Source organism: Onychostruthus taczanowskii, unplaced genomic scaffold, assembly GCF_017590055.1.
Source record: "Onychostruthus taczanowskii isolate IOZ18803 unplaced genomic scaffold, ASM1759005v1 scaffold7, whole genome shotgun sequence".
Classification (NCBI taxonomy): Eukaryota; Metazoa; Chordata; class Aves; order Passeriformes; family Passeridae; genus Onychostruthus; species Onychostruthus taczanowskii.
In genome coordinates, this window is record NW_024504786.1 from 12,672,606 (window position 1) to 12,690,217 (window position 17,612).

General features: G+C 35.3%; 1 protein-coding gene across 5 annotated transcripts in view; it reads right to left on the minus strand.

The window, feature by feature from the left end:
- Positions 1-463: 463 nt before the first annotated feature.
- TTLL7 (tubulin tyrosine ligase like 7) overlaps positions 464-17,612 on the minus strand; it is a 65,700-nt gene continuing 48,551 nt past the window's right edge. For 3 of the 5 annotated variants that reach the window (XM_041421365.1, XM_041421367.1, XM_041421366.1), the window contains exons 17-21: positions 15,647-15,781; positions 13,914-13,994; positions 10,018-10,178; positions 5,999-6,172; positions 464-2,817 (exon numbers count right to left, since the gene is read on the minus strand). In XM_041421365.1, the coding sequence (XP_041277299.1) occupies positions 2,697-2,817; positions 5,999-6,172; positions 10,018-10,178; positions 13,914-13,994; positions 15,647-15,781 (672 nt within the window). In that variant the 3' untranslated portion in view covers positions 464-2,696. Of the gene's footprint in view, positions 2,818-5,511; positions 5,631-5,998; positions 6,173-10,017; positions 10,179-13,913; positions 13,995-15,646; positions 15,782-17,612 lie in introns of all 5 variants that reach the window. The other 2 variants (XM_041421368.1, XR_005953902.1) reach the window with 2 other exon arrangements.

The following is a 17,612-nucleotide window of genomic DNA, read 5'->3' on the forward strand; positions in this document are numbered from 1 at the left end:
CCAGGTGCTGTGATACACCGCTAACAGAACCCATTAATTACCTCATTATAGTCGTGTCGGAACCGGGCAGAGATCGCCACCGGTAACATCTCTGTGTTCCTTTGCTTGGCATCACACGGCACCTGCAAACAGAGCCAGCATCTCGCAGCGCTACCGAAGACATTGCGGTGCTGCCCTCACGGCCGCGCCCCGTGAGCTCGCTGCTCCCCAGGCAGGGCCCGGCTGGCCCGGCCAGCGTGAGGGGCAGGCAGACCTGCAGGTCAAAAGGCTGCAGGTGCTGCCACAGCACGGCTTGCAGGAGCTCAAGGCCACTCATTAAGGCTTATTAGAACCACTGGTCTGATCACAAAGCAAATTGCTGCTGTTTTGCAGAGGAAAGGGGAAACTGCTTCCACTGCCTGGAGCTGGGCTGCAGGTGCAGCCGTAGTTCACCCGCAGAGCACACACGCTGGTTGTGAGGAGCTGCAGCAAAGTGTAGCATGATGTTTATTGAAGGTATTGATTCACACATTATATTAGGAACACATGACCACTTTAGGAAAGGTTGTCAGAAATACAAATATATTGTAGTGTCAGATGTAAACCACCATCTAGTCCACTTTTGTACATGCTAAATGAATTTTTTTCCTAGATTTGTCCATAGGTGTGGTTAGTAGCCCTCTTTCTTTTGGCAGAGTATTCTGTACAGACTGACCTGTACAAATTGATCTGTTCAAATTGACTTGTTCAAATACCAGCACTGGCATTTGAACATAGAAATCATATAGTAAAGTTTAGAAAAAAATAAAAGGAAAAAAATAAAGACATGTGAACCTCCCATCCTAAAGTTCTGTTAGAGTCTGGCAAGCTAAGCTGGAAGCTGATCTTATCCTTATGGCCAAAAGTAGAATACAATGGAAACCTTCTCCAAGAAGAGAAAATTTACAGCTTTTATTAGGTGTTACAGGTAACCAGAGTATGCTTTAATAGTCACTGTATGGACCAAAAGAGATATACAGTTAATGTGAACATACTATATTACTGAACTAGTATTACCACAAAAATTAAAAAGACTTTACCAGACCAAAAGACTGCTTTGATCTGATAATCTCAAGAGGTTTTTTTTATTTGTTTACAAATATTCTTGTTATATATTCTTGTTACATATTCTGCAGTTCTAGAGCTGAGGCACTACAGCACAGGCATCAAAAATCTCAACCAAATTCCCAGTTTTTATATATCCTATGACTAAAACTTCTTAAAAAATAATTTCCATACAACTTCAATCTCAAATCTCTTAAGTCTCTTAAATTTGTCTTAAATTGCTGGATATCAAAAAACACTAACATACTTGCTCCTGAGGATAATTAGCCCCCAAATTATTTTTAAAGTATACCTGAAATACATTGATAATTTACCAACACTCTTCAGGGTTAAATGATTCATAAGTACACGAGTCTTTGGTAAATAATAACTACTCTGTTCTTTACTCAAATAAAAAACTTAATTATTTTTAAATCTAGAATAACTGATTTCTTTAATAATTATTTCTCTAATGAATAAGGCTCACATGGCACAATGCTGAGTGGGACGAATGGCTGTATGTATCAAAACCCAAATGATGTTTTCAGGCTACAAATCCTGTAAATACTAGGTTCCTGCTCTGGCTCATTTTGGTTTTGTGCTGTTCAGCCAGCTTCAGGAATCTAGATCTGAATGAGAGCTTTTAGTGAATTAGATTTCCAACATTTAAAGGTGTCAGCAATCTAGAAAATACTGTCCATTGCAAAGATACATTCTACAGTAGGTACTGGATTGCATGCTAAAAACTACAACAAACCAATTAGTTTAAGTTTTAAATAATACATTACAGCTGCAGTATTTCCTAAAAATGTCTGCTTTACCACTTAGGCAGTGTAACAGAAAAACTATGCACTATGCATGCGTGTGGAGCTGAGGATGACTGCTTGCTCCCAAAGGAAACCTAAAGGCACAGGATACAGGTAATGTGAATGAAAACCTGGAAACAAACATTGGCTTCCATTTTATTACGAGAATCCAATTAGGAAGTGAATGCCTAAACTGATATTTTACTGTTTGTGTACTAGATGCCTTTGCTTTGGCTAAAAGATGCTATATCATGTCCTTTAAGAAAAACAGCAGTATTAAATAGATCTTGTCATTTCAGAGGAGAAATAAAAATATGTCTGCTTTAGGTTTGGCTTACAGACTTTTGGGGTTTATTTTAAACATATCCAAGAACTGATCAGATTATTTTTGATAACTGTTACAGTTTTACTGTTCTGCAAGAGTTTTCTAATTATCTGCTTTGTTAAAGGACATTTGAGACAATAAATAATATAGTTTACAATAAATAATTTTCAAGTCCAAGTATTGTACTTACAAAATAATATAATACTGTAATAGAATCTTCAAGAACAATTCCATTTTATATATTCTGCAGCAAAAATAACATTTCTAGTAGGAAGGAGTTACTTATAAACCTAGCAAGATCTACACATTCACATGTGTATGTAAACAACTTAACAAGGTTTATCATGTTCCCAGAAAAGCTATGCTTTTACAGTAGGTTTTCAGCTAAATTTTATTATAATATGATGGTAGGAAATATATAACAGCGCTTATGTTTAGCTCCATCACAAGTTAAAAAAAAGAAGTTGAATGCTATTATTTACAAACAGCAATTTCCTTTTACTTCACAAGTGACTGTATCTGTGTGTGAACAAAATGTTAGGGCGAGGCGTTCCAGATGGACTGCAGCTAAGTTTGGATGAGGATGATTTCAGGATGAACAGTGAAGGTCTTGGCAATAAACACCTAGAAAGGATATGAAAAATAAAGCAAAGTTTACAGACAAAGCAACATTCAAGTGCAAAAGAACTAGTTGTTAATGTGCCAGACTTTATAATTGGTGTGTGCAGGAAACTCAGTACAGTAAATGCTATTTATGAAACACAGAGGGTAATAGGCACAAACTAACTCAGAAAAGGAATCTAAACTCTGTTGTATGAGGATCAAACATCTTTCCAGTCTTTTATGTTTCAAGCCATTAAATAAATAAACAGTGGAATCCTGTGTAAACAACAGAATCATGTTTTACTTAAGCTGGGCAAAAAAAACATCTTATAAAAAGTTGGATCATTAAAAAAAACTGATTAGACACCAAAAATATTTCCATCTCTAATGTTCTAAGAATAGACATGTTATCACTACTGTAGTAAAGGAAGAAATGATCCTACAATGTAGTAATTCAATCCACATCAGTGACTATTTACCTTTTAAATTCAGGCAACTGTATAGCTTGTATTTCATCCAAAAATACAAACAGCAGTTTATCATATACCTAATACTAATTCTTAAATATTTTAATCCTGTAATTAACTAAAAGTTAATTGTAGAAGTAAATAAAGTGTGCAAAAATAACATCCATTCTAAATCCGAATTTCACAATGAATTAGGTCAGTGTTAGGATGGATTAACATTACACATTGTATAAATTATTGCTTAAAAATAGTTGTGCAATTCTAGTGAATCATATTGATTAATGACAAATAATTTAAAAGACTGGTCAGACTGATCTCATGGATAGAAACAGCAGCACTGTGTCAAGAGGAACAGTCTGTATAAGAAAGTGTACACATTTGCTTTGTTTAAGCTTGAGAAAAATTTTATCATTAACACATTTTTTAAAGAATTTGTGAAAAAATAAAGTCTGATTTGGAATGGGTTGGTAGTGAGCTTGACAGTTCACTGTGTCACCAGACCGAGTCCTACCTTTGCTTGATGATACAGTAAAAAACTCCAGTACTACCCAGAGAATATGCCATGTAATAGATAAAGTCATTTAGCAAACTGTAAGGACCTAGAGGTAGATTTTTTTTTCTAACATAGGTTAATTTATGGCTTTTTACACAGTTTGATTTTAGTTAATTTTTAAGAGAATTTGGTATAGTTTTTGAGCAATCCTATTGTTTAATTTACTTAGCAGATTTACAGTTAAGAGATAGAGTTGAAAAGAAATTTGACAAGTTATTAAAGAATTGTGTGGCAGTTTATTATCTTTTTATCTCTCCCTGTACAAATAATTTTCCCAGCTAAAGAGCTATCTATCTGTAAACTGTGAAAGCTTTAGTTTCACAAACTTTTGTTTCCTAAACACAAATAAAATAAAAAATTTGTTTGTGCTCAGAAAAAAACAAAGTTCTTCAAATTCGATTTTATAAAGTCTTGAAAAAATTGACTTCTCATACATTTATTACATTATACTCTAATATTTTCTTGCACCACACAATTTTATGGAGAGTCAGGAAAACTATTATTAGTAGTAGAGATTCATTACAAACAGAAACCTGAGTGAAAAATTAATTGGTATTGTGGTTCTCCCACTTCCAGAAAAGTACTTAATTACCCTTACAATTGCGGGCTGTAACAGACAAGAGAATTTATTTCCATATGTGTCTTTCATTTCACAGATTCAGAATATCATGGATAACTGGCATATTGCTGTATTCATGTCTAGATGAAACATTTAAGTGTAACTTTAATCAGAGTTGTCTTGATACTCCATTACTGATATTCAGGATACAGAGGGCTTAGATTCCTCCAGCCTATGAAGTTTATGAATAATTTCCATTCAGCATCCAAAGAAATACAGAAACTGGAGACGAGAATTGCATTGCATTCCAAAAGCAAGCCTGTTAGTTGAGTACATTAGAGTAATCTGATCTGTTTGAATAGCTTGTGGTTGGTCATGATGTAAAATTTCTGCAGTCTTCACTGTAAAGGCAATAAAAACTTTGAGATTTTCTAGTCTTAGTTAATGCAAATGACTTTACCATTCTCCTGCTATAACTCAGTAGCTGTTAATATTGAGTATGATTGGTTTGTGGCTAACATACTTCTGCTTTTGCTGTGATCAAACAAATTTAATTTCTGGTTGGCTTTAAATTATGTTAGAGAGTCTTAAGATCCACATGTCAGTAATGCATGGGTCCAGTGTATCAAATAATTAATCTGAGATATATCATGTAAGCAATTAAGTAATAAGTTTAATAGATAATATATGAAAAATTTTATTTTCACATAATGCTCAAATCACAAAGCCCTTCTATGAAACAATAAATGTAAGATATTTTATATAAACAAAGCATTTGTAATTTTTATATACACAATAATTAAAATGAGATAGAATCTGGATCATAAGTAACTTAAAACTGACATTTAATTCTCTATGACTGTTTAATTGCAAATTATTGACTGCCACAGTTGGAGCATTCTCAGTAGTCCCTACACTGATAATATTATAACCCCTGTTGTATCCAGTTGGGGAACTAAACCAGCCAATGGAGAATCAGGTAAGTGCCAAATAATTCTTTTACTATATGATGCTGTTTTGCAAGGTTTGAAAATATATTTATGCTCCATAAGATGGAATAATAAAACTTTCCATTTATAGATTTTGGAAATCAACTTTGCAAAACTGTGCAATACAGTAAATCAGATGGCACTTACCTGACCCTTGGCTGGAGCTGTGCCCCTATAGCAGCCCACTGCGAATGTGAAGCCAGAAGTATCTGACATGTTAGGATACCTCTAGGAATGCAAATCTGGAAACACTGACTTTGAGGGATCTGAGAAGGGGAAGAAAGGAGATTTTCAGTTCACTTTATGGAAAGCCTTTGCTGCAGCTAATTAGGCAGTAGGCAATCAAGAGTTTAATAAGTGTACAAGATGTACATAAGTTTACAGAAGTTTAATAAAACATACAAGATATGTATGTCAAATTTTCTTTTGGTACCACTTCATGACTGGAATAGTGAGATAAGAATGACTGAAAGTCAGGATAAAGGGAAATGCTGGGGAGTTTGATGGGATTTTTTCTTAAATACAGAGGGAACCAGACTTAGAGAAAAGTTTAGTGGTAGCAACATGGAATAAAACCTGTTCCAGTACTATCCTTTATACATATAATTTAGAAGGAAAATATTCAAATTTATACCTTGTATCATCCCAGTGGTGACTCATCCCAGTTGGGGATCCTCTTGAGTCTGATGAATGTTTGTAAACTACCAGCAGGCAGTGTTTACAAAGCTGTACTATTCGCTGGCAGCACTGGAGCTGCTCCGGAGTCAGCGCCTCTGAGCCTTTACTGAATATGGTTTCCCAAGAGCTCCTATTATGGAAAAAAAACAAATTAATGGTCTCTGTCACAAATTGCAATCTAAGAGCTTTATTGCTTTTATATCAGATCTAACAACACGGGAACAAGAGAAAAAGCACAACCTTGCAGAAAAGGTACAGGAAAGGTTTATACTATTTAACACAAACACTGGTAGATGCTGAGTCCAAAACACAAAGTAAGAAGTTAATCTTTATATGGGAAATGTCCGCTGCCATTTTTCATTTGGTTTGTTCCCTGAAGTGTTTACAGAGCCATTACTTAGATTTAGCACGTAAAGAGTTATGGTCACAAAATTGTATATTTGTCTTACAAAAGGAATAACACAAAACATTTATTCTTTTTAACAGGCTATCATCTGAATGAATTATGATATTAAAGGAATTAATAAAAGTACTAAATTATTTCTAAATGTCCACACAGCATAATAATACTTTTATTTTTAGTACATTATAATAAGAAACAAATATGAAATTAATTTACAGGAGATTAGTATGTGTTCTGCTTCCTTATCCAAAAAATCATATGAAGAGAGTCTCTCACTTTAGTCATTCTAATACTGCTTATTATTTCCTCTGGTCACATGGGTTGGTTATCTACAATTAAGTGCAATTTGCAGAGTACATCTATAAAATTTCCTTTTGTTTACTTAAGAAGCCATTTTTCTTTGAGAAGAAAAAAGCCACCAAGGCCTACCACATCAATATAAACCAGGTGTGTTTCAGCGCAGAAGACTACAATAAATAGTTCTTTGCATACATCTCAGCGTTCTTGTTCGTGCAAAATTCTGACCAAATTATAGATCATTCAATCAGTTTTAAAAGGCAATATGGTGCTTGTGAAGACTTTTTTTGGACAAAATTATTATCCAGTAGCACAGATGGTTTGTAAGCTTGAGCTTTTTTCTTTGTGTACGAAAGAAGCACTTCACAGAATGAGGAAAATTTGCTGCATCTGGCTTCAACGTAGCATCCAGGCTGATTCAGCCTTGCCCACAGAGATCAGCAGTAGATTACACAATGCCCATGTAGAAAGTTCATCCTTTAAACAACATCACAGAACCAGCAAGCTCACTCCTGCCTAGTAACATTTTTTAAACTGAGCTGCATTTCACTGTGAGGGTGGTGAGACACTGCAAAGGTTTCCCAGGGAGGCTGTGGATGTCCCAATCCTGACAGTGGTCAAAGCCAGGCTGGATCAGGCCTTGAGCAAGCTGGTCTAGAGGGAGGTGTTCCTGTCCATGGCTGGGGGGCTGGGACTAGATAACCTTTAAGGTCTATTCCAACCCCTTAACATTGTATGAGTCAATGATTCTATGATTAGGATGCAATTAAGACCATTAATGACTAAAAGATGACCTGCATGTATAGCTAACTGATTTGTCAGCCTGGCTCCTCTGTCCGGATGGTATGTTCCATGAAAACATTCAGTTCTACAGAATTTCCATTGCAAACATAAATTTCAATGATGCAAGCATTTGTCTTTAATTATTATTCACACAATTGTTTAAGTATTGTTTGTATACGTCAAAACTTTTATTTCACAAACTGAATAATCATAGAATCATTTAGGTTGGAAATGACCTCTTAAGATCATTGAGTCATACTACTACTTTTCTTTCATATATTTTTTCCCAATTGTTTTCTGTCTGGGAACTGTCCGCATGTATTTTTATAGAAATTTTAATAGAAATTAATCTATTGTCTTCAGTCTTTCCTCATGAAGTCATGTTGGTAGAAAGTAGCAAAATGACAGTCCAAGTATTACATTCCTTCAACAGATTCACATTGCTACACATAATTCTATTATAATTCACTCAATTCACTCAGAAATCCTGTAGAAAAAACTTTCCTGATAAATTCCTTAATTCCTTAGGTTCTGGACTTTGTGATAACTTTTCTACAGTTAAGTGGCATTTTTTCATTGACAAATAATATATGGCCTGCTGCAACTGTGGCTGACTATGAACATAGTCATGAGTTTCAAATCTCACAAAAGCTGAGATTTGGAAACATACACATGAATTTTAATGAGCTTTCATATAAATGTGCCTGTGCAACTTCCTCCATGTGTTACACAGATTCAGTTTATTCTCCACTGTACTGCAATCAAAAGGGATCAGAATTCTGTTTCCTAAATTTAATTGGTTATGCTGTAACTTTAGCTTCCATACATTAGTAAGAAATCACAGACTCCTCACCAGATAAAAAAAGAGCATTATACTGGATTGTGCAATGTGGTCAATCATGTGTTATACTTTTTATAATCATCTGAAGTCAACTGGTTCATCTAGTTTTCTTCTATTAGTTTTAATTGTTTGTTATACAGTAAAACAAACCTTTATGAAACCCTTTATATCACCTTTTTTCACAGATATTTTCTTTGTTCTTTCTTTTCATTAAAATAGCACATACCTAGCAGAGATCTAACCAGCAAGAGGAAACCTTAATGCCGTTAGCTTCACTCTTCTCCCAAGACATGTATCTTATGAATAGTGAACACACTACACTCCTTAAAGTATTTTCATATAGTAATGTTGTTTCTGAATCAGCACGTTAATATCTCTTTCCCAACATATTTCTCCAAATTCTACACACAACCAATGTTTATTCCAGTCTGTTCTTAAAAATGGCACAATGAACTCTTGGGGAAGAGTGATGAGAAGTTGACCTCTCTGCTACCGAGGTACTGCCATGAGTTCTCGGTTGTGTGTTATGGGGCAAGAAGGATGCTTGTAACTGAATAAACAACATACTGGCAATGTGCAAACAGCCTTTTTGTTTTCTTCCATGAATTCTGTATTATCTGTAAGAAGTGCTTTGCATGCAGAGTGATCATTATACCTACTGGATATTTATATATTCTACAGTATTTTTAGAATCTTTTATGTAACAACTCTTACAAGGAACTGGATCTTTGTCAAAGAATAGCTCCACTTATTTTATGACAACAAAAGAATTGATCTTGTACTCAAGACTTCACACACCTCTGCTAGCATGAAGAAAAGAAAAAATTGTAAAGAATCCTAACAGCTTGCACACCAACAAGCCTTCAGCAATGAGATGATGATAAAAGACCTGTTTATCTTTTGGACCCCTCATATCCCTCTTCTTGTTATCCATTTTCTTGGGAAACAATTAACAAGGGCAATATGTGAGTTCTCCACATATGATAAATGACTGTATTTCTACCAATGCCTTTGATTTCAGGAATGTAGACTCTGAAGTATAGGTTATTGAACTTACATGTCCAGATCTTCTCTTCCCTGTAAAAAACTTGTATTTACTACCCAAACCAAAACATCTGCTTACATGGACATTTCATATTCTGCATATACTTAACTTTCTACCAGTATGGGAAACAGTGAATGTAATCAAGCACAAAAATTTGAACTGTTTATTAGTAAATCACAGAAGTGACATTGCATCTGGTGTGAGATGTCAGCTGCACTTGTGACTGAACTCTCTTTATGAGTCTGGAGCATAAATAAATATTAAGATTTCTTTTGATGGCAAGTCCATGTTAGACACAGTGGTGTGGCCTAAAAATCATGCACCATCCAGCAAAAGAGTTGACTTAAGGCTGAAATATTTTGAATATCAGTTTTTTTCCTTAGATTATTAAATTTGCAAATACATTACTTAATGTTTGATTCCATTTCTGAAAACGTTGGCCCTGATTGCTAGATTTAGTTCAACTATGTATCTTAAGGTGCTTTTAAAACAAGTTCAATGTATTGCATCGTTCTTGGGAATGAAGATGAGCAAAAAAGTATGGCAGCACTGATTGTAATTGTGAAATTAGGAAGGAGAAGAAAAAGAAAAGAAACATCAGCTTACCCTGAATTACAGAAACAGTTCCATAGGCCTTGACCATGGCTCCAAAGTAAGCGATTAAACACACGGTTAAAAAGACGGTAGAGATGTAAATTTTCAATGTCTGGAGCTTTCCAGACATGCTGTAGAACTGCACGGACACTTGTCCTGACTATATCCAAAACCTAGGAAAGAGCATTCCAAGTAAATCAAAGACATTTTTCAAAACCAAAACACAACTGATGGCTGATGCCTGCATGCATAGAGACAGCTATCCCTGTACATACGACTGCATACCTGTACATTCCTACAGAGGTCGGGGGTTCATTTCTATGCAGTCATCAGCTAACTTTTATTACATGTTCTTTCTGTTAGTAACATTTTGCAAAGCCAAATCAAAGTATTTTATTTTTATTACTGAAAAGTTAATTTCTGTTTTTTCAGTCTGTTCAATACTAGCTCATTTAAATGACAGAAAGGGTAAAAAGAAACAAAATGGACACAATTAAAGACTAGAAGTAACTTAATTAACCCAAGCATTGTATATCTTCTTTTCCCACTCCTTTGTAAAATAACATCTATTTTATAAAGAACTAAAATGTCCTGATAAACTACAAACTGCCTTTGGTTTAATGTCTGTTTGAGCTCAGTGTTACCCTGGATCAAACCATGTTAGCGTACCTGGCAAGAGACAGTAGTGAAATCAGTAAGTAAGAAAACAATCAGCAAGATATTTAAAATAGAAACATTTATAGGCACACCATGGATTTATTACATACGGGCTACATTTAAATGCAAGAGGATAAAGACTGAGCTGCACTCAGTATAGTGCTAGACAGCTGCACACCCAACTTACCAGAGTCCTGCATACACCTTTGCACATCCCACTGAACTGGGGCATGGAAGGAAGGTGGGATTCATCATGCGCTATTAAATATCTGGAAGTTCTTAACTCACTCCTCTATGTTCCCTTCATAATCCCTGGAGAGAATCAGACTCCAGAGTGTCTTGGATTCTGTCTATTTAGATAATGTCAATAAGTCTGGGAATATCTTCGGACCAAAGTAGTATTTAGACCAAATATTGACACTCTGAGCAGTGTAAAATCTGTCCTATAAAAAGCCTACAGTGCATGTAAATTATCAACAAAAAAGCCAGTTAAATCCATGAAATTTCCTTTAAAGGAAACACTCTCTCTGCCTCTTTTGCATAACAGCATCTTCCAAAAAAACAACAACACAAGTGGGTGGTAAACAGATGGAGGTATTTGCTAATTTGGTATAAGATTTTATAAATTAGAAGGTACAATGCTTTCCCTGGAAACTTTCAGATATGTAAGACAAACTGATTCACATGATGAATCATGGTTCTCAAAAGGTGAAAGAGATTTAGTAGAACAGTAAATTATGGAAGAATAGTGTGGAATTGCAATTTTTAGATCCTACACAACAAACTGTTGTTTATAAATTGTCTGACAATGAAGGAAACAAAGCTTAAATATACAAAATGCTTGCAACAGCACAAGGAAGCTGTTTAGTATGCTTAATGGGCAGAAAATCTATAGATAGCTAATAATGAAAGCCTTGATGAAATATGGTTTTTCCCATGTTATTTAAACTCTTTTTGAAGACCTGAGATTAGTCTGCATGCACAGGACTTGCAGTAATTCCATGCACATAATAGCCCAAAGTAAATACAATACTGTCCTTTCTGTTGGGAATCTTTATGAATGCAGGTATCTAATGCACTAAAACCCACACCCATGGCCTACTCCTCCCAAAGAGCGAAATAGAAGGAGTAATATATTAAAATGTGTTAAGGGTGCTGATCTTTTTTAGTGACAGCAGGAGCTAAGCCCAGGTTTTGGACTGTCCCATGGCTGTAGGACATGGGACACTTCCTTAGCAGCATTAGCCTTCATGCTTCTCAAGCCCTTTTCCTTGTGTCTCACCTGTCCAAGCCATTCCCACACACATGACCAGTATCCTTGGTCAAACACACGAAACAACTCAGTCCCTAAAGCACATAAGAATCAGCCCTACATTTCTTTGCAATGTTACACAAACTAATAGTATCTCCCTGTGTGAAAAAGAACAATACCACCCTGTACAGACTCTCTCACTAGTCCAAAAGACATAAGCTAAGAACAACGATGCCAGTGTAGAGCTTTTTCTTTTACTGTAGTACCTGGAGTTGAAGAAAACTAAGAACTAAACATCTTAGAGCAAGCCACAGACTGCCAAGTACTCTGGGAAAAAAAAAAAAAAATCTTTCTTGCTGTTTTTACTGTGCTGATATTGCCAATATGCCAGAGCAGGAAATGTGCTGGTTAATTGTCCTTAGTTTGCAAACATGGCAAAAAGAATCATCCATTTAAGAAAAGAGACAAGGCATTGCACAAGGGCTGGAACTTCATGAAACCTACATCTTCATTTTTCCAAGTTAATTTCCCTAGCTTGCCTTCATTTTTCTCTTTAATTTACATCATTTACTTTAAGAAAACAAATTATCTAGGTATAGCAGAACAAGATGTTATGAAAGGGCATATTCAAAACCCTCTGGTAACCATCAAAACACTTTTAAAAAAAATTATGTAAAGTGATGCAACATAAAGCAGTCATAACTCCTCCCATACAAAAATCTCTTTTTATTGAAAGTCTTAGAGGTTCAATTTCTTTTTAACATGAATTGATTTAATTGGTTTACTCTCAACTTACTTCTGAATGCCTCCTGTACCCATGCTGTAATGCCAGAACATTACACACTAAGAATATAAGTGTAAGTTTAAATTTCTGTATCATGTTGAATAATTGTTAAGCAAATACAGCTGTCAGGTATGAACACTGTGCAATCTAGTACATTGCCCAGGTATTTTCTTCTTGTGTGTTAGAATTTCCCAGTAAGTAAGAGTGAAGGGGACTGAGATTCTGTTTTGTATTTCACAAAGTTGTGAAAGGTACCTTTGAGACAGATTCCTTACTTGCATAAATATTCTCCACCTTGCTCATTTCTCCTTCACCCACCTCATTGGAATATAAAACATACTTCTTTCAAATCAACAAAAGACATTTGGCAGTCCTCAGCTGCAATGTCATTGTCAAAGTTAATCCGTTTTTATAAACTACCCTTCTAAGAATAACTATCTGATTGCTTGAAGGGATTGAGGTTAAAAGCAGTTTAAAAAACAGGCAAATCATTTCCAGTGCAAGCAAAGATGAAGGGCTCACTAGTGCTTTAGGAGTTATAAGTCTCTTAAAGTTGTAAAAGATGTCCTCACAAGAAGAGCAAAAAGTCCACATTTCTGATTGTGCAGTTTTTGCAAGTAACAACCTGGCACATCAATCTCTGTCATCCTGACTTTGTACATGTGCCCTTGGTTTAACATGACTGCCAGTCAAATAAGGGACAGAACCACCTTCTATTGGAGTCTTTCTGAAATAACGCTTAAAGGACAAAATTCTTTGCTTGGTAGGTCCATTTTTTATTCAGCATGATCTATTCTAGTACTGTGGGTCAAATACTCCAACAGCCAAGTGCAGCATCACTACCTCTAATGGAGTTTTAATATGCCTGGTCTGAAACTGCTGACTGCTGTAGCCCTTATCAATCAAATCTGCTGAGTACCCTTCTAAGAACATTAGCTAGACCTTAGGTATGTAAGCATTAATCACTTATTTGTTTGCTTTTTTTTAGAAGACTAATTTTTTGAGAAATTGATTTTTAAATTATAATCCAGAACAATCATACTTCTCCAAATATGGAGCAACATAATGTCCTTTAATTTAATTAATGCATACCTATGTTAGTAACAATAGCCTATATTTTGGCATCTCAAGTCAATCCCAGCTACTGCTAAACACCAGTAGAAACACTGTGCATCTACTTTAGATGACCTTCTGAAAATGAAATATGTCACTTACTTTTCGTTGCTTTGCTGAATCCAGTTTTACCAACCAATAGGATGACACTTTTGTTTTATGATACTTCCAATTATCCATAATCTGTGGTTATTGTAAAACACAAGATAAAAAATACACATGAAAACAACTGAAAGCTGGTCTTTCATTCATGAGCGCTCCTAACCCTTAAAAATGTGAGCATCTTAAAGACTGCTGTGAGAAGTTTTCTCCAAAAGAAATAGCAAAATATTTGCAAATTTATGTGGGACAACATTTGCAAAGATCTGTGTGATGGTTCAGTTTAATACCACCCTCTTTCTACCTGATTCTGACAATCATACACTACAAAGCAGTTAGAAAGTTGTCTTGACTGACTCAGCTCAGATTTTTTGAGAGTAGTAAGTTCAAGAATGTATAACTGCTGATCTATTTAAATAGTGATGGGTTTTGCTGCATATGGGACATTAGATATACCTGAAAATCATCCTTTCTATAAATAATAATATATGTACTGCAACACTCTCACAAAACCTAAGTGCTACCAAAATAGCTCAAGCTGCGAACATACATTTCTATTCACATTTTGTTATTTTATCTTTCTACTCTACTCCAGACCTTTAACAAGTTCTCCCTCACCAGCACTCATTTTCCTCTGTGATGAACTCTTTCCCACCAGGAATTGGCTATGGCCAGATGAATTTTACAAGAGCTCTGCCCCAGGAAGGCGTGGGGCTCCCCAGGCTGGCGCTGTGCGAGGAAGCAGCGCCAGGTGGAGCGCTGGCAGCAGCTCGCACAGAACCGCGCGCTCGGGGCACCACGGACAGCGTCTCATGGAGCGCTCTAGCTCTGCTTCTGAGAAGCCCAGCCTGCTGGCTCTGAGTGCTATCTTCCACCAGCACCAAATCAACCATCACTACAGGAGAAATCCTTTCCACGCCAATGTAGCTGCAGAGATTACTAGAAACATAATCAACATTCTGGAAGCTCACAGAGCTCAGGACATTTCTGGCCAGATAATAGATCAGATGAATTTTAACAGATCAAGGACTGTGCTCACTACATCAAAGTACAGGTGTTAGTTTGAATCCTTTAATTTTCCTTCTAAAATGAGAAGAGAACATCCTTTTTTTTTTTTTTTTTTCCATCCTGTTAGCTGACACCATGCAATTTCTGCTTATATATCAAGTATTGGGGTTTAATTGACCTTTATTTCGGCATTGTTTCACATGTCTTTGACACCAAACTACAAGGCTCAGGACAACATCAGATGTGAGAAAGGTAAATTTGGTAGACTACAAGAGCCAAAAAGCACATGACTGGTGTTCTTTATGACCCTCAAACCTCCATTCTGCCTGCAGCATACCGTTCTGAGTTCTCTAGTATGCCTGCTTGAGAGCAAGTTAAACAGGTCAGGGTCTGTTTTAATAATATCAGATGAAATATGAATTGTAACATTCTTCCTGGCTTACTTAAAAGTTTGAACTCTCTCTACCATGAAACACTGAATTTTCCTAACCCTCCTGATTATTTCTCACATATTTTATAAGGACATAGGAATGTTTTCAGTGCTGCTCTTTTAAGGTCAGAAAGGATGCAAAGCTCCAAGCTTTCAAATTCTTTTGAGTTATCCTGAGTTCTGGAAGTTTTAAGGCCACAGGAGCTAATGAATCATAGATTGAGCTTTTTACTTTCCTTCATTTCAGTAGCCTAAACAGTGTCTATCCTGTTCTTCTTTCTTATTTATAGATACTTACATCTTCTATAATTAATTCAGATTCTTCATTTGTTTTTCCTGGGAACCTTACTCTCAAGTCATTGATACGGAGAAGAGTCTCTTTTGTCAAAGCAACTTCTTGCTCTTTTGTTTTCTGTTGCAGCAAAGACTCACTCTAAAAGCCAACACAAAGCAGAAGAAAACATTTTAAATGTGCCATTAAATCACATTACAAAGATGTTTGTTTGACCAAAGGAAAAAAAAATCTAGAGTGACATAAAATATATTATTAAAGTGCATAGGCATATTATCTAATACAGAACTAATATATTTCACATACATTAATGCATCACCATTACTGAGAGTTGTCAAGAAATCCAAGAAAAACAGTTAAAATGTACATTTGTTTGAAATAAAATAAACAAACATATATCACATATTTATGGTGCCCACAATTTTAAGTATAAATTTGAAACTGAGATAACAGACTTTGAATTTAAATTCAACATAATAAAAAATATTATTAGTCATAAAAAGCATCCTTTCAGTTCATCACTTCAACAATTTAAAATAAACAGGCAATATATCACAGGGCCAACATTTCAGGAAGCATTAAAAAGGCCACTTGTCTGCTGCTTTAGTCAGTAAGGGGTCTGACAGGGCCTCCAGTTGTCCAGGGTTTTGCTGAAAGTATCAATGCTTTTTACACCAACACTGATCTGGACCCCTGCAGGGTCTGCAGAAGGCCATCTCTGGGGGATTTGGGGTTCTTCTTTAAAACATGACATGCTAGTTAGAAGTGTTTCTGATCCTCTTTACTTTCACATACTTTTACATTTTCACATTTGCAAGACCAAGTCAGTCTAATTTTAACATTTTTCCAGAGTGAAATTCAAAACTTTTAGGCACTTCTAATCTTTGTATTCTGTAACAACTGCAATACTTAAGGATATTTTTATTTAAGTGAGTGATAAATATTTTCAAGTACAAAAAAATACTCTGGTATTTGATAATCTGTTAATATGGCTGAAATAATAATATACCAAATACTTTGAAATCCACTTTTGCTTATAACTCCTATAAGAATGTGTCTGTAATTCCCAGCTCTAAATGATTTATTTTAAATTTTGTTTCCCTATGTTTAGAACATTTGGATCTCAGCAGACGCCAAAAATGGCAGCGTACTGCTCTTTTCTTGCCCAAAGGATAGATAAACTAACACTTTATCATGCACAAATGATTTCTTCTCAGTAAGTCACAGTTTATCAATTTTAATGGTATTCTAGCAGTAGTATATAATATATTATTCTTAGTTGCAAAAGTAATTATGAACAGAGTTCCATTCAGAATACAGTGCTAAATTATAAGTAATTCTTATCCATTCTGTAAGTAATTTTATTCACATAATTTTTAGGAAGCATGACCTAAGCTCTATCACCCAAAGTAATTGTTCTGCACATCAAGATCAAGATCATTTCTGTGGTGGAGCTTTCTCAATGAAAAAGAGAGTATGCTTTCTTACTAATGTTAATTTAAGCGAGTAGCCCATTTTTAACATCAGATGGTAAAAGACGGCTTTTAATCTTTCAGTAATTTGTATTTGATATAAAGTTAATGTGAATAGAAAAATCCATATTAGCACTGTCTCATTAAACTCTCAGGGTACATTGTGATGATAAAAGGGTACTTTTTAAATTTGAGATAGCTAATGCAATAAAAAATACCTTTAACACGTTGTTGTGAAGACACAATCTTAATGTCTTTCCAATTCTATTAGCTGACTTTAAAGATGGAAAACCATGTTAAGGAGTGTTTCACAAGATGTCAGCACACAATTTTAAAAGGAGCCTTTTTCATCATTTAGACAAAGCCTCAAGACAAAACAGACAATGAGCATTCTACCAGATAAAAATGATGATTAGAGATAGTAAATACTATGAAGTAAGTTAATTAGCATTACAAAAGGATTGCTCACAATCAAAGCTCACCACAATACAGAGAGGCAG